We start from the raw sequence: 24,124 nt of genomic DNA, 5'->3' as shown, positions 1-24,124 counted from the left end.
ACATATGGACTGATGTGCTTAGTAATTAAAAAATAATCTTTATTATAACTTAAATGTGATCGGAAATATGGTGAGTACAAATACCATACAACTAAAGGCAAAAAAAAATTAAAAATAAAAAATAGCAGAAGTCAGTACAAAAGAACACCTTGGAGAATTCAGCTCATGGGATAGATGTGTTATAAAAACCGTAACATGCTTATTTCACTTTCTGTAAAAAGAGTCTATACTCCTCAGTAAACAAGTAAGCATTTTGAACTGTACAAAATGTACTTTTTTAATTAAAGGAAGAATATATATTTTATAAATATACAGATATGTACACTGTAACATTCACAGTAAAAAAAAAAAAAAAAAAAAATCCTGCCTGCCAAATGTGTTTGGCAGGCAAGACTTCTTTCTGATGTGAGTTGTTTGCAAACCTTTTTATATAATCTATGCAAATCTGGATACTTTAATTGACATCTAAATAGCATTTCATGCATAATGAACACAGTACAGGAACACTCTTCTGTTAAATTCTATTCATCTCTTTCTCTGTTAACTTAAGGCTCATAAACAACAGCTTGAAGCACTCTCATTTTTGCAGTGAGGAGAGAAAGCATTCACTTCACACTCTGTTTATTACTGCCTCAAAGGTCCACTTTAGTTTGTTCTAGTTCTTTATATTGAAATCACTCTATAGAAGCTATCATCCACTAATTAGAGTGTATGAAATCCAATCCTGCTTGCAACCTGCAGAACAAAATGGCTTTGGGACTTGTGCAATTAGTTGTATTCACCTTTTCCTCTGGGGGGGAGGGGGGGGAAGGAAGCACTTTACCTTTTCATTTAGTTTTTTCCAAACCTACATGATTGTTTGATACCCCTAGCAAATCCCTAGATGGTTCATTGTTGCAGGGCAAGAGAAAGGAAATAAAAGACCAGCAGAGGCATTTAGAACAAGTCACTGAAGTGATACCTCCCAGGGTTTACATCATGCTGTTTCTGGAGGCAAAACTTGAATAAACTTGTTCTATATTTCATTATTGAGACAATACTGAGAAAGCCAAGTGGTGTTCTGTGCTGCTGGAGTGTTGCTGGGGACACTGCAAGGCAGCAGACGCTTAGCTCGTAGTTGAAGAGAAAGCTTCGTTGTGCTCCTGCTCAGGAGGCCTCCTACTTGTCCTTTTTAGATACAGCATCACATGTTCCAAGCTTTCACAACAACTTAAAAGAAGCAAATATAATATTCTGTAAAATATATGAAGATGCCAGATTCTAAAAACTCAGAGAACTCTGTTTGCTGAGGCTGAATAACTGCAATTACATTATTTATTACAGACCAGTCAAGAAAGTATTGTTCCTCAGCATCCAACTGTTCCATCATAAGCTGCATAGAGGAGCCAGTAGGAACTCTGTAGCTGGATCTTATGTTTTGCTCTTCCTTAAAAGATCTGTAGACTGCTACATTTCAGGACATTCTCATAGAATTCTTCAGAGTCTTCCTTCTACTTCCCATACTTAATTACTGCTCCGTCCTAGTTTAATGACTGATAAATTTTAGGCAGATTCTTTTCCATCTAAAAAGCTGTGGCAGCTTCCATTCCACGGCGACTTCCAACTTTAACAAATTCCCTCGGGAATTTGTCCAGCTGCTCATATGCCAGTCTCCCATCTTCACCTGAACATAAAATATTAAAGCATAATAAAATATTATGTCAGTGCCATACAAGACTTAAAATCCTGGATTGTCTGCTGTTGGAAGGAAGTTACCAGCAGATCAACACTTTCTATTCTTAGAATTTCTTATATTGTTAAAGGCAACTTCAGAAATTACTTTGAAAAATTAAGTGTGCTCTGAATGTTCATGTTATTTCTTAATTTTTTTCTCACTGTAGTTTCTTGCTGGTTTTATTCCAAGCAAAACAGAAGCAGATGTGGTTTGTATGATTATATAACAGTATTTGTATGTTTGTCTTACTAAATGATCTATGTCTCTCAGGGTCTCAGCTGCAGCTGTAGTATAGTTGAGGCAGATGATGTTTATCCTCTTCTAATTTGGACAATATAAAGTTCACCCACTTCTCACTTCCTAGCTTGGCACTTTTAAAAAGTGAGTCTAACTATATCTTTACTTATATGCCCCTGGGAAAAAAGGAAGTACTGTTTGCTGAATTTAACTATTTATGTCTGTCAAGCCCTTGTTTCTGTGATCTTGTCATCTGTATGCACCTAAGTATAAGGTTAAGCCTAGTGTGTAGAATTGACCATTAGGAATGAAAAAACGGTCTCTATACGTCACGTAGAAGAACGGCAATACAATCTCCTGGAGTTTAGGAGCGTGACCTTGGGCTAATTGTATTGTAACCAGAGTGATAACATGTCCAGCAGCAGAGTGAATTCCTGCTGCATTGCTGAGTGAAACAGTCTATGTTTGAAGAATTTGCATAATTAACACTAGAGGGACACATACCCTTCGGGTAGAAATTCATGCTTAGCCTGCAGAGTTGGAGGAGGGCCAGCAAAGTACTTTTTTTTTTTTTTTAATTTATACTGTAGCTGTGCCACTGAAGTATTGGGGCCCTGAAACTGTGCAGCCACCCTTCCAGTCACACACTGATATGCAGCCAGATTACAGGTTGATGAACAGGTTATCTGTTGTCCCAAGGACAAATGAAGGTCTATACAAGATGTCTCGAGTTACTGCATGAAGGAGGGCTTTCAGATTAGGATCTGTCCAAATAAGCATATAAAGAAAATTTAGCACAAATGGGACTTTAGCATTAGCACTTGGCAGTACTAATGGCATCTGAGAGTGTGGTTTTTGTTTGAATAAGCTGTTTAGCCAATTAAGAAATGCAGGCTGTGTGTGACAGAAGATGATCGCCAAGAGGAGAAAGTATGATACACAGCAACCTGTGCTGGTCCTGCTTCCCTAAGACTGTTTGTTACCAAGTCTCAGGTGGAGATTACGCTCCTCATGAGATGCAATGTGCAAATGCTGCTATTCCAGATCAGTGCAATATCACTGGGTTAGCCTGAGTTCCTGTAAAATGTGGGCCTAACAAAGGCATCAAGATCTAAATCACAGCAGCCATGTAATTTGCAGGATGAATGTGAAAGGAGGTTGTGATATACCTTAGAGACCTACCAATCAGGGCACACATGAAGGTGTGAGATAGGCAGCTCTCTCTTTCCTTGTCTGACTTTCTTTAAAAGAAAAAGTATTGCACTGAACACTTATACTTGTTTTTCAGGTTCATTATGAAATATTTATGTTTGTCTACTTCTCCTTTTGCTATTTTTCCTTTTCTACTTTCCTCTCCAAACTCATACAATATAATTTCTCTTTTTTGGTCCATTTTCATGGTTTTCAAATCCAAGGATTTCTAGGAATATACATTTTAATCTGAGCCTCTAAGTAAAACTTTATTTCGATTTAGAGCGTTGCATTTGTATCTCAGGTGTCTTAAATGGCTGCTCTATTTTAAAAAAAGAAGACAAAACGTTGCTATAAAACATGCAACTCACCAAGTGAGAGCAGGGTTTCAGATGCCACTTTTCGGATCTCTTCATTGTCAGACTGGCAGAGCATGACTAGCATTTTAATACTCTCAGTAGCCTGGAAAGTGCAAAACCAACTCTTTTTAACACTACACGTTACAACGTAGTTTTTATTCCACAACCTTGTGTGACTATACTGAGCATTGTTTACACTTCCTTTCCCGCTGTCTACGCATACACAAATACTGCCTTTTATCTTTGGGCCTATCTTGAAAGGGTTCACGAGGACGCTGGTATAGCCAGAACTGCGTGACAACACCCACCCCTCCTCTGCCCTCTCCTTCTTCATACAGGAGAAGGAGGTCTCTTGCCCCATTAGCCTTAGCCAGGGCAGCAACTAGAGGAAGCTGCCAGAGCACAAAGGTGGGAGTGCTCATGTTTCCGTAACACCAATGCAGGAAGCCCCATGTTTAAAGCCTCACACCTCTAGGGTAGGTCCTGGGTGAGGCCTTGCTGGGGATGTGGGCAATGTGGTTTTTCAGGGGTTCTGTGTGGTAGGTGTCCTTTCTCCTGCCAGTGTGGACTCCAAATTTTGTAACCTATGCGCTGTATGCATAAATATGGCTGACCACCTACATCTGCCACTTTTAACTGTAGGCTGTGCAAGGGGCTGTGGGACAAGGCCATAAATGTGCCAATATACAGGTACAGCAGGAAGAAGAATGGGAGACAGGTGATACGGGAGTCGGTTTCATACTCAGCATGTCAAACTTGATAGGTCAGAAAAGGCTGTTCTTGCAGGCATAACTGTGTCTGTATCAGCATTTTTGCTGGCCAGCCAAGTCACTTGAAGTTATTGTTGCAAGCTCCTCACCGTTATCTGTGCTGACCAGCACTTCTACAATTTTCCTTGCCTCTGCTATTTGGGAAGAAAACAAGGAATAATTCTGCTCTGGTCTGCTGTAAAATGTCAGGCCTTCAGAGAGAGCAGCTGTCATAGTGTCTCTAAGTAGGTCATGCAATACCACAGTAATAGAGTGCGTGAAAGGAAGGGCAGATATGGCCCCTGGCCATGATACAAGGAAGAGGCTCTGAGCTACAGAGTCAATATTTGTATACATCTTGTTGATGCTGGGAGCATAGGTGCGTTCTGCAATGCTCCTAGTCAGGACTCATCTACCGCAGCTGTTAAATCTCATCCCTCCATCTTGAACCTCGTCACTTGTGCTTGACTAAGGGCAGGTCGGTGCGAGGGGTGACTACAGCCCGTATATCGAATGAACAACTGAGCCACAGCAGCACAGAACTTGCTGTGGTGTGCAAAACCTGGGAGAGACAGAGCGGGACCTGGAGCGTGAGCTCAATCTCTGTGAGCTCCGTGCTGTGGGTGAGACTGCTCCTGGGTTAGCTCATCTGCAGGGTTGGCTGTTGCCTCTCAGTTGCAGCATTCACATTCCTGAAATAATACCTTCCAGAAAGGCATCAGCTTTTTATTTAAAGATCTCAAAAGATGGAGAGCCTTTCTCTCAGTATTGTGTATATATATATATATATTTTTTTTTTTTTCCTAGCAGTTGCCATTCTCACTGCTTAGGAGTCACTGAGGATGCACTTCTCAGGTTCATTCTGTTTGGCCCCAGTTGCCACCACTAACTCTTATTCTGCCTTTTCCCAAGAGACCAAAAAACCACTACTGTACCTTGTATACAGCAGAGGTGTAATGCCCCTTTATCGCTGCCTATAAGGATCCCTGCTAGCATCTTGTTCTAGGGAAAACAGTCTTTCTTATCTAAGTGATATTGGATTATGTACTGAAGAGTATCAGTTTTGGTTGCAGTTACATTCTAGAGCTCTCTTCTCCAGTGGGCAGTTATGAAGGAGAAATAATCAGTCTGCAGTGTGTCTTTTCCACACAGAATACCTGTTTTGGCCTACTGTCCAGTACCAGACAGGCTTAGACAGCTGCTGCCTCCCATGGCCCTATATAGCCAGTGCAACTTTTTTTCCTTTTTGTCACAGGAAGGAGTGCAGAAATGGCACCAGAAGCTAGCTGAAGACCTGGCATTCAGGTGTACCACTTATTTGCCAGTATGGTTTGTGTGGTATCACTCTCTTTGTGGTATCACAAAATGAGCTGTGACCTCTCTCTTCCTTTCTCTTTTTTACAGTTGCAAGCCATGCGCATTATAGCTAATTTTATTTTGGGAGAGGATGATATTTTTTCTCTCAGTCAGAACTCTGTAGATGAGTAATTTTTTCTCTGTTAGACAGAAGTCAGTCTCCTAAAATCGGTATGATAGGGAGCAAAAGATGAAATGCAAAAGATAAACTTTATCATATGCCCTTTCTTTAAAGTAAAGCCAGTGCCATAACTGAATTCTTTGCCTCTTACCTTGAGGTATCTTAGAGCCAGGCAAGCTGCTTTCTGCAGCTGGAGGTTGGGCTGGGTTAGTGCTTCACAGTAGTAAATCAAGGCCTGGAAATAGATAAAGAAGAGTAACAATGAAAATTTCCGCACCTGTGTGGAGCAGAGCGGTGGAGTGCAGAGGTGCTGCTGCCCAACGGAAGAGAGATTGCAGCCTGACCCCCTTACAATGAGCAGGTGGGACTGAAAGGCACAGCCCTTGCTTACCAGAGGACTGTGTGGCCGCAGGTGCAGAGATGGCACAAGTCCTCAGTGCAGATCCAGCCCAGGCCACTAATTATAGCTCTGTGAAGGTGTATGGTCTGAGGCCAATTTTTGGTGAGCAAATGTTCACATTAAAGTGAGTGGCACAATCTAGCATCCCTGAGGGCCCTTCTGCACAAATTGCCGGAGAGCAAATGGGCCTTGGAATCTAAATAGCTCAAGAGCTGACTCTTGAGATGGTCCCTCTAATATAGGGATAGTAATGAACAGGGTGGAACGGGCCCCAGAGGGACCGAGAATGACTTTTACAAGGTTAGCAAGAGCTGCTAGACCAGTTTACTGCTTGGTTCTAGAAATCAGTAGCTATTAATGAGCAAACAAAACAAGCTCGAATGGCAAATCTGAGTGGCAGATGGCTGCCTAATGAACTCTATAATGCCTTAATACAAGGCACCTTGTGGTCTTTCCTTCATGCAGTGAACGAGATATTGGCTGAGCGCATGCTCCAGGAGAAGGTTATATGTTCCCTGAATTGCTGCCTCCTTGAAGCTGGGAGGAGATGGCGCGAGATACCAAGAGGCTGCAAAAATGGAAAATGAAGTGGATGGACAAAGAGAGAAGGGGCTTAATTGACAGAGAAGCACATCAAAGAATGAGCTCCTCCTTTTTCTTCCCATTCTGCCACTCTTGCTCCTCCAGCCTCCTGTTCGTGCACTCTATCCTGACTGGGAACAAGAAGGACTCAAGAACAAGAGGACAGTAGGGAAAGGTCTGCCATGAAAGGGATAAAGTTGTCCTGTAATTTCTTCCTCTTCTTCTTCTCTTTAATTTCTGTGTTTAATCTGGCCCTGCTTATTATTTTCTGTATCTGTGATACACGCAAATCTTAGACCAGAATTCCCTGGCCTCCCAAAGGCCCTCAGAACTGATCCTTGTTTGCTCAAGGCAGTTCATCCCCTCCCAAAATGATGGGAGATCACATGGATGTCAGCCTTCTTTGGAATAAAACCTCAGACCTATGTCTTTTCGCAGTAATGATGTTGGGGAATGTTGCATTGAAGCAAATTCTGAGACAGCCTAGCAGAAATGCTAAAATGTGCAAGATAGCTGGAGAGTACAGCACTTGCTAAATATTTGCACAGTTTTGGTTAATGAAACTGGCATAATGACTGAAACGGACCTACGTTTTTGCAGAAACAAATAGACAGGAAATCCCTCTGGATCAGTTTAAATCAAATTTGGAGAAATTTTATACATGTAGGCATTTGAAACCTACGGGCAGAAATTCATGATGTCACGATTATACAGGTCCCTTATGTGATGGGCGATTTTCTGCCACTTACCTTCTCCCTGAAGGGCCTATTTTCTGCTGTAGCTGTCAAAAGTGATGCCACAATCTCACTGACTTCATTTTTATTTTCGGTCAGAAGTAAAGCCAAAGCTCTCAATACTTCTTGTTGTGGTGGAAGGTTATTAGAGCTTATTTTGGCCATGCTCTGCTGCAGTTTCCCATCTTTCACCGACTGCAGCATCTGTACCACAGAGGCTAGAAGCACAAATGAAAGAAAGGTCCTTGTTACCTGTTTTATCCTCTCAGTGCTTCAGATTGCTCTTTTCCCCACTACCAACCTTCTATTTTTACTACACACACAAAGGACAGAGGAAAAATCTTCTCGGCAATCGTCAGGGCTGCAGTATGCCTGCATGGGACTATCTGTGCTTTAAGTTGGGCTGGGCTTCTCAAATACCTTTCCTAAGGAGATAAGTAGATGAGCTAGATGGACACTGAGGCTGGAGATAGGCACTGTAGATATGTGCCTACTCATGAAATCTTCACTTCTCCTGGAAAATGTAAATTCTCCCCATAACAAGTGAAACCCAGTATTCTAGCCAGTGTATTGACTTTCAGAGCATCTTTGCGATCAGTTGATGTCTCCCACCAAGAGCCAGGGCTCATGTGTTTCAGAAGTGAATTGAAATGCCTTTTCCATCCCAGGCTTTTGAGCAAAAGCTCTCCAGTGTGCCCAGATAAAAGTGGAAACTAGGCAAGGTTCTTCAAACTTTCTCAAATGGAAAAGAAGAAAACTTGGCTTCCCAGGAATTGAAGTTTAGTATGCTTTGTGGAGTGTCTGCTTTTCTTTTTAGATCTCAGTGCCAGAGCCTGCCAAATGCTGCTGTGCTGTGATCTCTTGGCTCCTAAGAAGAGCTCAGCACTTAGAAGATCTGTCCATACAGGATGATAAAAGACTGGAACTCCATCAAAGCTGTGAGCACAGAAAACTTCCCAGACCTGGGGCCCTGCCCAGTAGCATGAGCCACTTCCTAAAAAGCAACTCTTTCAACATAGTTGTTTCCCATTCTAATATGGAAGTAGAAATTACTGAGGGTGTATCTGCATCAGCTCGTCTTCTTTGATATATACAGCTGTTCAGGTGCAGCCATAATTAGTACCCAAAGCTATTGCTTGCCTTCTTTCTTCCTTCTTTCAAAAAAATCAAGCTAAGGACTGAACTGTTTTGTGCTTACCTCAGAAGGACATCAGTATGTTTCCCCTTTAGCTTCCAGAATGTATATATCCTACCTTCTTTTGCAAGCTGCAGCAAATAGCTTCCAAGATCATTAACACTGTGGCTGGCAAAATAGTTGTAATACTGAAAGACTGTTATGATTTCTGAGGACATGCTGGAGTAGAGGACGGGCTCTGTTCGGTCCAGGATCTGAGACACCAGAATTCTGAAGACTGCAGGCAGCAGACAAAAGGTTGTATTAGAGAGAACAAAAGCTGCTGGCAAAATGCCACAGTCCAAAAGAACAAACTGTATGTTCAAAGCCAGATACCTCCCAACATTTCTAATCTCAACTATGGGCACAGCTACTTTCCCTCTGCCCAGCCCTCATCCCTAGAGAATATCATTATGAGCTATGGACTAACGTCTGCCAGTTTACAGGTGACAGGGAGGCCCAAGTTCGACTATGCTCCTTTCTGGGTTGCACTAAGAATTGAAATCAGATCTTGTAGCTTCTTATCCCATACAGTATACTTCCTAACCAAGTGGTGTAGTGAATCCCTAAACTAACATCCACGTGCATTGCCCAATTACACCTCAGTTATGCCACTGAAGTGGGGGAGACTTGCTTAGAAGCAGAATTTGGTTTTCCTTATTTTTATGTTCCTCTATGATTGTGTGGCATGGAGAAGGCTAGCTTGAGACACACCGTTCATGACTTCTGTAGCGCGGAGCATGAGGGAAAACACGGTTCTGAGTAGGCACCTGCAACGTAGGTGCTCACATCTGCGCAAGTCACTCTACATTCCCATAATGGCCCGTGGAGAGCCAGTCAATATCACTGGAGTTTGAGATGTGGTACATCCCACTCCAAAATCCCACTGTGGTACATCCCACTCCAAATAAGAAACTATATTCAGATCGACTTACCTCACTGTGTATGGATTTGATCCAAATGAACTGTAGTGTGGCATAGACACTATAAAGACGCCTAAAATTAGGTGAGATGATTCCTGCTTCACTGAACTGCCTACTAACCTGTATTTAGGACTACATCTACTTTTTGATTGCTTCTGTTTTCTGTTCTGCTGACCTCACCTTTTTTTCCTATTCCAATCTAATTATTTTGGGCCAAAGTTATTTGAAGAGCTGTGGCATTAATTCTCAGATGAGATCTTGGAGCCATGTCCAAACAGACCTCCATGAGGTTGGAAAAAAGCAACCAGAGTTGAGTAAAGCCCAGTAGAAAACAAATATGCCCAATTTGTTTCCATTCTGATGACAGATAGAATTTTTTGCAGCGGTTGGTACCTGTTTCTGCAAGCCCTGGACATTCTTCATTCACAGTGCTGGCAAAATTGATATCCAGCTGCCTCATCATCTTGTCTGCAGATGTATGATACACTCCTGAAGGACTAGTACATTTTGTCCAGAAAGCCAGTAGTGAAAGCTTTTTGTGAAACTCTGGAATTGCTGGAGGAGAAGACAAAATGAATGATGTAAGAAAGCCATGCAGAAAACATTGTGTTGCTAAAAAGAAAATATCATAAAAGCGGAGGACTACTGACCCCGCTAACTGACAGTTTTGTTTGGTAGGTTACCCTGTGTCATTAATTTCACAGTGCATGGTCATGTGTTCACTCCAAGTTTGTAATGTGTTGCTTCCACTTGCCACAGTAGGATGTGAGAAAATTTGTTCCTGATCCAGTTCAAGGCACTGATGTCTCATTCTTTTAAATACCATAAAATATTAGGGGAACATAGAGAATGGTCTGAACACAGGACTGGGGCCCTGGATCTGGTCCTTGTCCTAGCACTGTTTGTGACCTTGGGTAAGTCACTCAGTTTTGTCTCTGTTTTCTGATTCAAAAAAAGAAAACAAAATATGCCAAGGTGTGCCAGAGTGCTCACAGAGATGAGTAACTGAGTGTATGTCAAACTCGTCCAAGGTATGGAACAAAACCCATCTAAATAGTTCATTGTGGAGATGACTGAAAACACTCTTCGGGATAAACTATTCAAAGAGTTGTATTACGTCTCTGATAGTATAAGACAGATCCCATCTTTCCTCAGGAAAGAGAGGAGGAGAGAGAATTGGGCTCTTTCGGAGTGGCAGCATCCCCTCCCCACTGCAGCAATTCTTTTTGTCCATCTTCTGCACATCAAGCAGGATAAGGATCCTGATATGCCTTTCTCTTCTCACCTGTTTGTTTCTGGATACCAGTGCTTAGGCTAGAATAAGGTCTCTGACCAACTTTGATTGAGGCAGCATCTGTTCATAACTGTGAGTCAGCCCTTGCTACAGCGGAATTTCCTGTAGTCACAGAGAGCTCTGTACTACAGTGATTGTTTAAGCAGATCCAAACAAATGTCAGAAGGAAACCCCCTAACCTGTCTCTTACCATCAGTAAGGGAGGTGAGGTTTCCCAAGTTCTCAGTGCTGATCTCCGCAATATTCTCCATCACTAGGATTTGCCTGGATAGCTTATCCAGGAGGTCTCTGGCTACAAATGGTGTCTTGCTGGAGAACACAATTTGCTGGTGAAAACAATTGGGAAAGGAGGAAAAGGAGTCATTGAACCAGAACAATTCAGGAGAAGAAAAAAAAAAAAGAAAAGAATCCCTCCCAAACCCCTGGCACCTGATGAAGTGCAATGGCAAATTCATTGTCTGGAATCATGGAATCTCCTTAACTTCAAATGTTTTTTTGTCTCTGTGATATTTTATGGTCCCAGTTGATAAGCATTATTGCTTATATTTTTAATATCTACACCCAGATCTAGGCATTTAAGTATCCAAGTAGCCATTTGCATAAGATATTTCTGATTTATGTGCTCTGCTAAGCTAAAGGAATCCAGCTTCATGAATCTTAAGGCCAGAAAATATTGTTAGTTTGGTTTCTGCATAATATAGGCCATGCAATTTTAGAACATGTCTGCCAGCAAGCAGACCATAAATTGCTCTATTTCAGCTCTGAGCAACTACCCAGGTGCCTTTATTAATTTGGTGCTTTTCCCATGCTAACATTTCCTGCTGCTGAGATCTACATTTTCTTCAGCTATCTACCTTATTCATATCAAATCAGCTCAGCGTGTGGACAGAGAGTTCAACCTTGTCTCCCCCAACTGTATATTTATTGTATACTCTTGTATTCAAGCCAAAGCCCTCTTCTTGTACCTGTGAGACAGCAGTGTCTAACTCAGCACTAAGGGTACTGGAATCAGGATTGCTCTACATTGCTTCAGTGGAGCCGTTGGAAATAAATACTAATTATATCTAACACTGGAAAGTCGAACTATAATAAGGAAGTTGCAGTATGTTTTGATTCAGCAGGAAAACTCTGGTGCTCTTGCTTGCTAGAGTGGCTTGCTAGAGATTCTAAATCACGTTGGTTGTGCTTAGGCTCTGAAAAACCCTGCTGAAAGGTTGTGCTAGTCAGTCATGAGCATGAATAGACAATTTTGATGCCCCAGAGACTGTCATGCATTCACTGCATTTGTATTAGACTCCATGTATGGACAATTTTAAATGGAGATTTTTCTACACTTCTTATGCAGAAATGCTTCTTTCCTTTTAAACATCACTGTCTGGGGCTCTGTTAGGGTAAAAAGTGGAGCCGTGGGCTTCTATTTTACCTCTGAAGATGTGAGTTGACTTAACAGGGAACTGCTCTCATTGAAGATCTCCTGGTGAAACCAGTGGAAATTTCTAACCCCCAGCAGTGGCTGTTTCCTGTGAAAAGTGGGTCTGGCAAGTTGCCCATCATTCTTACTGGGTGACATCTTAAAAATGCCTCATAGTTTGTATGTCTGATCTATTCCGAGATGGGCCAGGATTGAAATGACAGAAGCTTTTCCAGTTTGGCATGAGGGGTGTCCCTGGAGCCACTTTTAGAGAAGTTTTCACGCTGGCGGCTACAAGCGTCCCAGCCCCGAGCTATCGCTACCACCCGTGAGCAGTGCTAACCTTGGCAGCCGGCTCGTACCCTATGTCATTGGCACACAAGTGCCTGGAGGAAAGATTAAAAACACATGCCCAGAATGAGCTGGGCCTGGTACCTGAATGAGCTGTGTACAATATTGCAAGTGCTTAACTATGGTTATATCCAGGCTGTCATTTCCTGTGGTCAGTGGAAGAGGACTGCCAGCAACGCTGGTACCAACACCCGTGTCTTCGGTGAGGGCTTCGCTGAGGTGACCTCTGGCTTCGGGGTGCTCTGGCCTGTAACTGTTAAGGGAGCGAGGTCAGTGACGGGCTGAGCGCCTCCTTAGCAGACAGAAACACACATTCACTCAGAGTGACTAGCAACAAGCACAGGAAGAATTGCTGAAAGCAGTGATCTGGAACCAAACAGCCCTTCATAAGCCAGAAACCGTTTAATGAATACATCATATCACCAATTAGCAGTGATATCCTCACCTAAGTGCAGAATGGTTGTATGCATTCAGAGGACAAATTTCTTCCATGGTGCCCTGACTTGTTTGCCTTGAACGATGTAATACTCTCACCATCAAGTCTTTTTAACCTGCAGTTATTATTGCTTGGTGGTGAAAGCGTTTTCTTCTTTTATCTGTAGATAAATTATTTCCCAAATTGGCCTGGATTAAGCAGCATTACAGTTTGTGCCATCTCAAGCATTAAGCTGCTAAGGCAAGTCTATCAGTGTTTTCCTAGTGCCAAATCTAATGCTCAGTGTAGAAGGAGAGGACAATCACTGCTGGAATAAGAGACATGATGTTTTCATATGCTGTTTTAGGCATAATGTGTACAGCTTAGTTTGCCAATAGTTTCTGTAAGAGCATAAAGCTAGTCTCACTGTGTTTTAAATCATTATTTCCAGCTTCGTCTTGTTGTACAAATGGTCCTCCTTATGTCTAAATGCAAAGCCTAGGCTCGGTCCCCAGAAAGCAAGTGTGTATGGCTGCAAGTTGAAGTTTCAACACGTGCAGTCTTTTCACTGAGTCACACACACATCAAAAATTGGAAGCAGGAATTTGCGCCGCCTAGGGATGAGCCAAAGGGAAAAAAATGAAATTTTTGCTTCTAGTTTAACTTAAAAATTGTAGTTAACTTGAAGTTAGTTTGTAACTAACTTAAGTTTTTGCTGATTAACCTAAATTTATGCTAAAGTGCCTGCTTGAAGCCAGAATCTTAAATCAGTGCAGTTTGAGCTGAGTTCAGAGTGCCAGTTCAGCAAGCCACATAATTTTCCAAGATTTGCTTCCCACCAAGTCTTATTCTGGGAAGAGAATATGCAGTGAGATGATGGGAACTGAAAGGTAGTCGCAGGTTTGTACTTGAAAACCTTTCAAACTGGCCATCCTAAGCTCTGAGAAGTATAGCTGCCTTCTCAAAAACCGTGGGGCCTTAGGGAACTGCCGCCTTCTGTTCTGTTTCCCAGCTCCGTTGCCCTGTGTGTACCTGCTGGGCATCGTGTCAGTTCTGAGGGTACAAACAAGCTTTTAGGATCTAATGATTGAAACACAGCACGTTTAGGTCACACGACAATGACACACCACAGCACAAACAAAACAGGTTGTGGGGTTTCTTTTTGTTTGTTTGTTGGTTTGTTTTCTCGGAAAGACCAAAAGTGATGGAAAAAAAGGGCACGTAACACGCAGGGCCATGAACAGAGTACCAGTCATCACTCTTACATTCCAAAGGAAACCTACACCATGCTGCTTAAATCTGGCCCTGTGTTATTGTTACTGACAAGCTTAATCCACTGCAAAGACTCATTCGGCTAGAGAGAAAAGACAAGGGGAGGGGGGGAAAAACCACAGAGGAATTAGTAATTGCATCCAAACCAAGGAAAGCCAGGTCCAAACCTATGTCAAGGAAGAGGCTCTGCCATTGTTGATGTCTGCTTAATTCAATTTACCCTTCTCTTTCAGGGGATAGATTGCATGTATTTGAACAGGAAAAAATTATCCTGGAAGCTAAAGATTTTGTATACAGCAGCCCCAGGAAACCCTCTGACCCTATAATCTCCTCAAGGATTTAGTTTAGTCTTCCTTGAATAACGTGTGCACCAGGATCCTCTGTTAGTGACAAAGAGCTAGTATGTCAGTTTTGCTTAAGCACAGCTGGCAGTTGCTACAAACTTACCTATTCTTCTCAATCTCAGTATCTGAAAATACTGAGTCTGCACCTCCTCCACCATTACAAACCTCCTCACCACCACCATCCTCATCATCAAAGTCAGAGGTGTTCAGGAAATCAAAGCTTTCTAAAGCACTTTCAACTGTTAGACTTAAACTGGAGGACCTGCTTCGGTTTACTGCTGGCTTGCACTGCAAAGGCAGAACGAACCAATGAAAACCTCAGATATTATCTACTACTTAAAAAAAAAAAAAGGATAAAGCTTAAACTTTCAAACTCTTAATTTTATTTTCAAAACTTCATTTTATTGAGTGTTTTGTTTCAAACCTTCATATTCATAGTATATACAATCAGTATTTGAGAACTGGAAAACCCTTCCCTTCCTCCTCCCCATCCCATCCCCTCCCCCTGCAAAACCCTCAAAGGTAAAATTCAGTATGTTTTATAGAAATGAGAAATACATCTTGAATCCAAGTGACACAGCTTTCAACATCCTCCAAAAGGAGAAATGGTAATTAATGCACTGGAAGTTGAAAAGGGAAGGCACATTCCATAATTGCTATTATAACTACAGAAGCTTAGTTACATATATCCACTTTATCAGATTTATTCCTGGTGTAACTCCAGTGGAGCTTAGCCAGGAATGAATCTGCTCCCCTATCTGTAGGTTAATACATATTACAAGAGGACCTTCGTGGGCTTTGAAACCTCGTGATATCAAGGCTGATTAAGGAAAAGCCAATCATGCATCAGCAGAGACATTCCTAAGTGACAGAAAAAAGCCATACTGTAACTTGGAAATTCACAGTGCTAGAGAGGGCGGAAACCACCCTATCACGCTGCTGGGAAGACACATGGCTGAAGCCTTGCTGTTGTTTTAAGAAGTATCAAAGGCCTTAGTCCCATGTGGTGATTCATATGGACATGCCCACAGAGCTGTTTTCGGGGTCACCTTGCAGGATCAGATGCCAAATCAGCTACTTGAGGGATCACCTCCATCGGTTTGTGCAATGACTTCTGCACCTCTGGCGCTATGTGATAATCTGATTGGAAACAGCTGGGAGCCACAGGTGCAGTTCCAGAGCAAACCTTCAAGTCCTGAGTAAGAGTCAGGACTTTGACTCAGCTTGTAGAAAGAAATGAGTTGGCATCCAAGTTCAGACTCAAGGCCAGATGTGAGCTCTTCTAGAGGCATGGAGTTTTCTTTCTAATTCACTTGTACCTCTATAATTTTCAAATTTATGATGTTTTGCACCTTAAAATGCCTGTACAATCATTATCTGATCAAACATACTTCATAACATCCCTGTGACATAGGCAGGGGTTGTATCCTGCTCTCCTTGCAGTACTGATGGTTTTAGCTACTGTTCCTTTCAGGGCTGGTAGTGCAGCTTCTTCAGGCAAACAGCAATATATGGGCTTCTCATTTTTCTCTTCCCATCTGATAAAGCCAAAAGAGCTTTCTTCAGCCACAGCTGGATTCCAGCTCAGCCTTTTCACCTGTGGAGACTGGCATTGCCTTTGGGGATGCTGAGCGTCAGTCTGCAAGCTAATTGATAGGCCACATGGAGACATAAAGCAGATCTGGAAGAAGTGGCTGTCTCCAGTGTGCAGACAAGATTCCTGCACACGTCCGTCTTCTCTTTCCCTCCCCCCCATCTCGTGTCTGTCCCTTTGTACCTTCTGATAAAAGGAACATCAATAAACACTCTCTATTGCCCCTCTGCTGTTTTGATAGCTGATCTCTTTATACAAGCTGCAGAACAGCCAAGAAGTTTAAAAATGATAGTATTGGTGGCTTTGCCTGCCTGAACCAACTTGGGATATAATGCAAAGAACAGGGGCTGTGGGCTATTAAAAAGTACTTAATTTGGGAAAGTACCATGCAGCTGCAAACACCAATGGAAACAAAAATATTAACCAAATTTAAAAAAAAAAAAGAGGTAATGCAGAAGGATAAATGTTTCCTTCTTTTCTTCTCAGCTGTGTTTTTAAATAGTGAGACTTAGATGACTAGCAGACCAACCCACATATGAATATGAGGCATTTGAAATGAGTATTTCCCACATAATACTCTGCACAGTAATGCGTCATGAGTTTTTGTTTATGGGGCAGATGTAAGTCACAATGATTGGCAGTAAACATATTAACAACGCACATGCAAAACCCTTTTCTTCTTTCTAATTGAAAAACACGTTCTGTCCATCTTGGTATAATGACAGGATGTCTATCATTTGAAAATTGATGGGGAAAAAAGGAAAAGCCTTGGAAAAAGCCAGGTGAAAGGGGAATGGCAACCTTCAGTGAGCCTTGTGCTCCTAAATTACTTTGGCAATTTAGAAAATTCAGTTTCTATGGCTACAAGGCCTGACTCTCAGCTGCTGTAGCCTTGCTCAGCTCTACTGGGTTCAGTGGTGGTACGGCAAATTACACTCACTGAGGATGTGGCCACAGATTTTAAAGGCAGAAGGTTGGCTATAGTCTGATCTCCTGCATGGCACAAGCAATGGATTCACAATGATTCTGCGGAGAAGGATAGAATTTAATTATTCTCTTTTATGATTTTTTTCTGTTTCCTCCAGGTGCTGAGTAGTTTAATAGATCCATTGCTCGAGGATATAGGGTTATGGTGAGTACACCGCAGACAAAAGTTTAAACAGCAACATTGTGAAAGGATGCTCCAGGCAGGAGTGAATCTATTGCTACTGAGGAATTTTACTGATTTCCAAAAACTCTGCTTTGATGTTTGCGATGAAAGGGAAGAGATCCTACCCCCTCAGATTTTGTTTAGGGTAGTATTTTCTGAAAATGTACTCACTTTTAGGATGTCATCCAGATGCATCACTTCTTGGTCCAGGTCCTGAAACTCTTTATACTGCTCTTTATGTGGCTCAAGAGCTAAGAGAAGCCCTTGAAGGGCTTCTTCTATACTTCCATCGAGATAAGACTTATATCCTTCTGATTCCCCACTTATCGATCCCTCACACGGCAGCCTCTCTGGGGTCATGGGTGCCTCTGCTGACGTAAGCCTTTTCACCAACTGCTTTGTGATGTTGCCCTCATAGATATCCAGTTCCACTGGTTTTAGTTCTGAACCTTCATCCGTGTCCTGCAAGAGAGACACTGGAACGCTTGTCTCTATAAAGACACTATCGCTCTCAGCATTGGAGGGTTTTTGGCAGACTTCAGAAGCTGCCCTTGGAGTTGCCTTGTTCTCAATCACTGCTCCCTCTCGCTGGGACTTCAGGTCCTTAGGCTCAGGGACTGAGCCTCTGCAGGAGTCAGTGCTGCGACAGTCCAGGCTTGAGCTTTCGGAGGACTTGAGAGCTGGGTGTTGGGTGGGGGTCGCTCTGATATCAGGGCTGGAACTGACGTGAGCAGAAGAGGACTCTGCTGAGTTGGCAGAGGGCACGCGATCGTAAGGCAGGTCGCCAAAAGTGAAAGAAAGAGGCCGCTTCTCAGTGGTTGCCGTTCCATTTTCAAAGACATCATCTGGCAAATTTGACTGAAAAGATAACAGAGGCTTGTTAAAATAGAGAAAATGGTTTCCATGTAGCACTGGAAAGAAAAAAAAAATAGTTTATGGCTAGGAAAGAAAAATGCAAGGAAAGAAATTAAAGAAACACTCAAGACTTTAAAAATGGGAAAAATATTTCAAATCCGACTTCTGCTTTCATTTGACACAACTCCTGATTGCAGTGGGAGTTGGACTGCAAATCTTGGTTTCAGCATCTCTTTGGGGGCAGGGTAAACTGAGAGCTCTAATAAATGTACCCCAAAACCAGAGATCCAAATACTGCATGTCTTACCAGATTGATTCAGTCAACAATTCCATTCCACTCTTATTTCCTGATGGATGTATCCTTTTAATGGAGTTGTATTTAAGCTACCTTGTATGCATTTCTGTACCCATTATAAATTGCCATTGTATTTATTTTCTAACTGCTAAAGTAGGCGTCCCTAAAATGTAAAATAGGTTGCTTCAATAGTTTATTATTATAACATTTTAATGGTCAGATTACTATGCTATTTCTTTTCTGTTGAATGTATTTTCCGCATATGGCATGGCTCTAATAACTGTTGAACATGAGTTACACAGAACTCATGTTCAGCACGAGTTTCCTTCTGAAAGAAAACAGAAGAAATTGCGTGGTGGTATGTTGACCAACACACTGATCATTTAGAAAATAAAAGGAGTCTACAGAGACCCAAACTGATCAAGCATATTTCGGTTATATATGTTCATATCTCTGAATGAGGTATGGGGAAAACTCACTGCAGGAGTCGCAACCTGCCCTGATGATCTGACCAATACATTTTCCTTTAAGGGACTATTACCTTATGTATCATTCTTTACCACACATTGGACAGTATTAGGATCTCACTGCTGACTTCTTCCCTCTTACCATGTTTGAACCATCCCAGAGTTGTAGTACAAGTATTTGCAGTACAAGTATTATTTTAGGCAATTTTTAAAATTGAGAAAAAAGGGAAAAAGCAAGAAGGATGGGAAATATCAGAGCTCTCTGGAGCCAGAATGTAATACATCAAAGCCTGCAATTTCACACTGCTAGGTTCTGAAGTAAATTTTAGCCTTTGCTATGTGGCACACTCATGCAAACACACAGCACAGATGGAAGGCAGCTACTATTTTGCTGACAATTTGCTGGAAAGATCTGTAGGCATTCATACATTGGCAAGGTTCATAAGATTAAAGTGTTCAAAACTTGCATCTTTTTCCCAACGCTATTAGCAGCTTTTTTTTCTTAACCATAACTACCTTCAAAGGTTCATTCCTTTCTTCCCCCAAATGGGTATGCTTTTGGCCTCTCTTTTACCACTGAAAGTCTTGTTACTAGGCAAATTTAGAATATTAATCAGTGTAGCAGGCCATTCTTTTTTTTTTTTTTTTTTTTTTTTTTTTTTTTTTTTACAAATACTGTGTTGGCTTATATTCCTGTCCTGCTCTTCACCCACAGATAATTGTCTTCTGATCATTATCCCTGTAGCAGGGAAGAGGAATCTTGCTTTAATGTGAGCAGTATGGGCTCACAGTCATCTTCTCTCTTTTAATCAATCAGCAAAATAAGTGAGTTGCAGCAGAGAACAACATGAAGCATTCACAGAAAAGGAGATGCTACACAGGGACCGAAAGACTCTTTCACCAAACGAAGACCAGGACTCACATATAGCTCTAGCCCTGCTTTTGGGCTTAGCCTGAGCGATGGCAGGTCACTGAAAGAGCGACTGCGCCGAAGCTTGTCAAAGAACGTGTCTTGCAGAGCATCTAAGATTGACAGCTTTGGCCTCTCTTGCAGAGGATGCAGCCATTTCTTCAACAATTACAGCAAGTAGTGTGTGAGGAAGGGCAAGTTAAATGGATGCTTTGTAGTAAAGTACTTAAATGACAGACAGGAGATGTAGCACTTGTAGGTTAAAATTATATCTGTGCAGAAGACCTATTCAGCTCAATACACAATCCTGATCAAGCCTTCAGAACCTGATTCATGCAAAATGCAGGGGCACCTTGTGAATATCTTCACTGTAAGGGCAAATGTTACCATGGGGTAGATTAAACAACCATTATAGCACCATTACCCTTAACTACTGTTATGAAGTGAACACGTATTATATAAAGATTATGCGAGTATTCCAGCAGTCAAGCAAGAACTGTAGCTATGCAATAATTTGCCACATAGCATGTTAAAGAGTACAGGATCATAGTCACCTTCTTTCAGGATTAGCTGCTGGAGATGCACTTGTTTTATAAGTATTTGTAAGGGTATCTTGCGCTGAACCCAGGGAGAAAAGCTTATACATGTAAAGCAGTGAAGTGTTTGCTGTGTTTGAACCCGTCTAGGGTTTCTCATTACAAAAACACAAAGGCAAATGGAGCTTACAAAGAATGAGTGGTCCTTGAAAGTTGGTGTTTCTGGAGTGCCTTGGCTGTACATGGACATTCTTCTCTGGAGAGCAGATGCCTTGCTCACATTTCCTGTGGAGGGGGTCAAGTCTTCAACATCAAATGGGCTACAGATACACAAGCAGGAAAAAAGTTGTTGTTAGACGACTGAATGAAAAGGAATTTCAGGTCCAGGGAAAAGATTTTTGAAAAGGCATTTTATTAGCATGTCAGAAACAAAAGGCAGTGTTTCTTCTACTGAAGCGTTTAAAAAAAAAAAGTTGCTAATTAAACAACATGCTCGGAAGTGCGTTTAAATTCCTGATAAAAGTGTTCTACTCTCAGAAATCATTTATGTAGCATAGTCTGATGCAATGCGTATCACATGAAGAACGTTCTTGGATCTGAGTTGACAACTGCCATACATAATAATGAGAAAGGTGCTCTACTATTAATAGAGCTGTTGCATTATAAAGTAAACCAGTAGCTGTTAGTGCTGGATTCACATTTATTGCATTATGAGAAATAACATACACAACTGTAAAAGTTATAAGGTTCACTGCTTCTTTAAGGAATGACAGTTACTTCATTAAAGAGCTGTGAGAATTGGGTATGAATCCTAACACAGCCTATGCTTATTGCTGCAAACAGACAATGCTAAGAGATTTCCCATCATCCTGAAGCCACATATCAAGCCCATAAAAGCTAGCTTTTAAATCCAGGCCAAATTTTAATCTTAGCTCTACCTGTGTAAATCCAGAGTGTCTCCACTGAATTTTACACCAATATTAAAAAGATGGTTATGAATATATGAGAGCTCTGTCTTATTCCTTTATTGAGTTTGGGGAAGAAATACTTATTTTAGGCAATTACATGACCTCTCATCACTATGTATTTCATATACCTTATACTGTAATTGCTCACTGTCCTTATTATAGCAGCTGAAGAAACTAGGCGCAGACAAATCTGCCACGGATAACACAGGGAGCTTGTGGCAGAGCACAAATTACTCCTAGTCTCCCAAACTCAGGCCACAGTTCCTTCTTCATCTGCCTCAGCAGGAAACAAAAAAGGAAAGAGAAGTCTGGAAAAGTATGGAAACTTTTCTGCTGGTTAAAGGTGGGGTTTTTTTGTTTTTTTGTTTTTTTTTTTAAAAACAAGCCCTTGACCCAGTGACCAGCCAGCCAGTTTTACTTACTACCAGGTGATTTCAAGGTTCAGCTTTATTGTGCCAAGGTCGTTAATGTCTACTGCAACCACCTGAGGTCGAGCTGCAAACAGGTCTTTCGTTTCACATGTAACACTTCCCACCAGGATGTGAGTAGCAAGTCCTTTAACTTCTGTGACCTGTAAGAGAAAATAACTGGATGGATGTGTGTCTAGGACAACACACAAGGTATTGTAGTTCTTAATTACAAGTCAGCGGTTTTGATCTTCTTGCCTGGACCCTTTACTAAAAGGCTTCAAAATATGATCACATCTGTTGCGTCTCAGTTGGGAGAAAATGCATTTTTTTTTTTGGAATAAATGCACAGTTGCTTATACTTGTGCTTACAAAGTGCAGGCATAATTTCTATGTTTTCCTTGTGTTCTTATGGGTGTCAGAAGAGAATGACTGTACTGGCTCAGACCAAGCATCTATCTAGCCTTGTATTTCGTCCTCTGCAGTGACTGTAAGTGGACCCCAAGGGAAGAGTGAGAACAGGAAGAGCGTATTTGATGTTTCTCCTTCTAATACTCTCTTGGCCACTAATAGTTTTCATCACGGGGCACTCCCTGATGTAGTTTGTCTGCTTAGTAACTCCCAAGGGAGCTCTCTTCCATGTGCTTGTCATATGTAACTCTGAACCCATCTAATTGCTTGCATCTCCCATGGCCTTTGGTGAGGAGCTACTATTGAAAAACCACCTGCATATGTGTTTTTATAATAAGAGTAGAACATGTGACTAAAAGTAGAACATGTTACACATATATCCACCTGAAAATTCAGAGGGATGCTTATGTATGCAACTCCTATACACAAACACATCTTTGGCTATTTGTTTGAAAGTCAGTTCTTGGATCTTCTATATGAAAGCGTTTGTATTCTCACTCCATAGAGAGTGAGAATATATTTGTTACCTGAATATTTGTAACCTGTAACTCTCACTTACTAAAAAAAAAAAAAAAAAAGGGGAGGGAGGGATTATTTTCTGACCTTCCACCTTATCAGCCATACCGTTAGATTTTGGAGAGCAACTCGCCGTGTGTCATAACTTGACTTTCTATGAAAACTTAGTGTCTCATATGTTCAGAGTTATTTTGTTGTCGGTTTTGATGTCACTTGCTTTTGTGTGTGCGTGTGTGAAGGTTTTACAGTGTTTAAGTGGGATGTTGCCCTTGACGCTCTTGAGACACTCCCTTGTTTAAACTGCCTAAGAAGGGATGTCTGGCATATAACCAGTGGCAATTTTCAGATGGGGGTTGGAGAACAGGTATCTTTGGACTGCAAGTATGTTGGTAGGAAAGCACATGGCTTCCAACAAGGAGAAAGCTGTGTGGGGAGGCCTGAGGGAATAGAGTGGTGATGGGGAGAAAGCAGAGCGTGAGGAGGAGAAGTTGCTGCTGGCTGCTCGGAGTTGCGTGAGTGGTTCTTTAACTTTGGGACAGGGCAGGAATTGGAGGGTAGAAGAGGCCACAGGTGTTAAGAAATTTGGGGAACTGCTGCACTGCACTCTAGAAAGCTGCAAAAGAGTCGCAGCAGCTTTTTTACAGGCTCCCATCTCATGAGCAGAAACTTAGCAGCACAGACCAGTGGAGATCTGCTGGATTTCTGGACTATTCCAGCTTATGCCTAGCTCGCTCTTACATGCAATCATGTTATAGGCCTCTGTGTTTCTCTAGCATAACAAATACTGTTCTCTTATCTGGGCAGTAACAATAGACTCATTAGGAGCCTTTTTTTGTTTTGGGGTTGTTTTTGCTTTTGCCTTAGTATTGTTAGCAAATGGGTTTCTAGTGCTCTCTTACTTTGGTGCAAAGAACATCAGTTGTTAAAGAGTGATGGCAGCCAAGGGTTGTGTTAGTAAGGCTATGACGCCCTCTGGGGAAAAACAGGCCAGGCCCTCTGACAAGGCTCCCAAACTGATTACAGCCTTGTAGCATCTAAGCCTGGGTAATAGTGTAATGCTAAATTCTAGTAGGTGTGTTGGAAATGCTAATGGTGGCTCATTTCCAAAGAGTGTAATGACCTGCTTCTGTGTGTTTGCTGATGATGAAAGGTGTGCCAAAAGGCAGCCTCTTGATTCCTGCCTCGCTTGCAGGCAAAGGTGTTAGTGTGCTTACCTTAATGGAGATCAGTCCAACGATGAGAGGGAGGAAAACCATTTCTTCTCCATCCCAGCTTTGCTTGCCATTCACCTCTATTTTGCCTTTCAGTTTCCATCGCTGCCGACCATAACGCATGAAGATCTGAGAAAGAAAAGCCCTTTTATTTTCTTGACACACCTGCATTCTCAA

The 24,124-nt window shown here is 41.8% G+C and overlaps 1 protein-coding gene across 2 annotated transcripts in view; it reads right to left on the bottom strand.

Annotated features, from left to right (window-relative positions):
• Positions 1 to 10: 10 nt before the first annotated feature.
• The window catches only part of RIPOR2 (RHO family interacting cell polarization regulator 2), a 73,041-nt gene continuing 48,927 nt past the window's right edge, over positions 11 to 24,124 (bottom strand). Inside the window, exons 10-22 of one of the 2 annotated variants that reach the window (XM_009688725.2) lie at positions 23,951 to 24,076; positions 21,825 to 21,973; positions 20,625 to 20,754; positions 17,543 to 18,229; positions 14,295 to 14,365; positions 12,681 to 12,849; positions 11,025 to 11,160; positions 9,934 to 10,095; positions 8,697 to 8,855; positions 7,459 to 7,661; positions 5,879 to 5,962; positions 3,514 to 3,604; positions 11 to 1,663 (exon numbers count right to left, since the gene is read on the bottom strand). In XM_009688725.2, the coding sequence (XP_009687020.2) occupies positions 1,563 to 1,663; positions 3,514 to 3,604; positions 5,879 to 5,962; positions 7,459 to 7,661; positions 8,697 to 8,855; positions 9,934 to 10,095; positions 11,025 to 11,160; positions 12,681 to 12,849; positions 14,295 to 14,365; positions 17,543 to 18,229; positions 20,625 to 20,754; positions 21,825 to 21,973; positions 23,951 to 24,076 (2,268 nt within the window). In that variant the 3' untranslated portion in view covers positions 11 to 1,562. Of the gene's footprint in view, positions 1,664 to 3,513; positions 3,605 to 5,878; positions 5,963 to 7,458; positions 7,662 to 8,696; positions 8,856 to 9,933; positions 10,096 to 11,024; positions 11,161 to 12,680; positions 12,850 to 14,294; positions 14,366 to 14,730; positions 14,916 to 17,542; positions 18,230 to 20,624; positions 20,755 to 21,824; positions 21,974 to 23,950; positions 24,077 to 24,124 lie in introns of both variants that reach the window. The other variant, XM_009688723.2, reaches the window with a different exon arrangement.

The sequence above is a fragment of the Struthio camelus genome, chromosome 2 (assembly GCF_040807025.1).
Source record: "Struthio camelus isolate bStrCam1 chromosome 2, bStrCam1.hap1, whole genome shotgun sequence".
Lineage (NCBI taxonomy): Eukaryota > Metazoa > Chordata > Aves > Struthioniformes > Struthionidae > Struthio > Struthio camelus.
The sequence above is the reverse complement of the archived record's forward strand: the minus strand, read 5'-3'. Positions and strand labels throughout refer to the sequence as shown.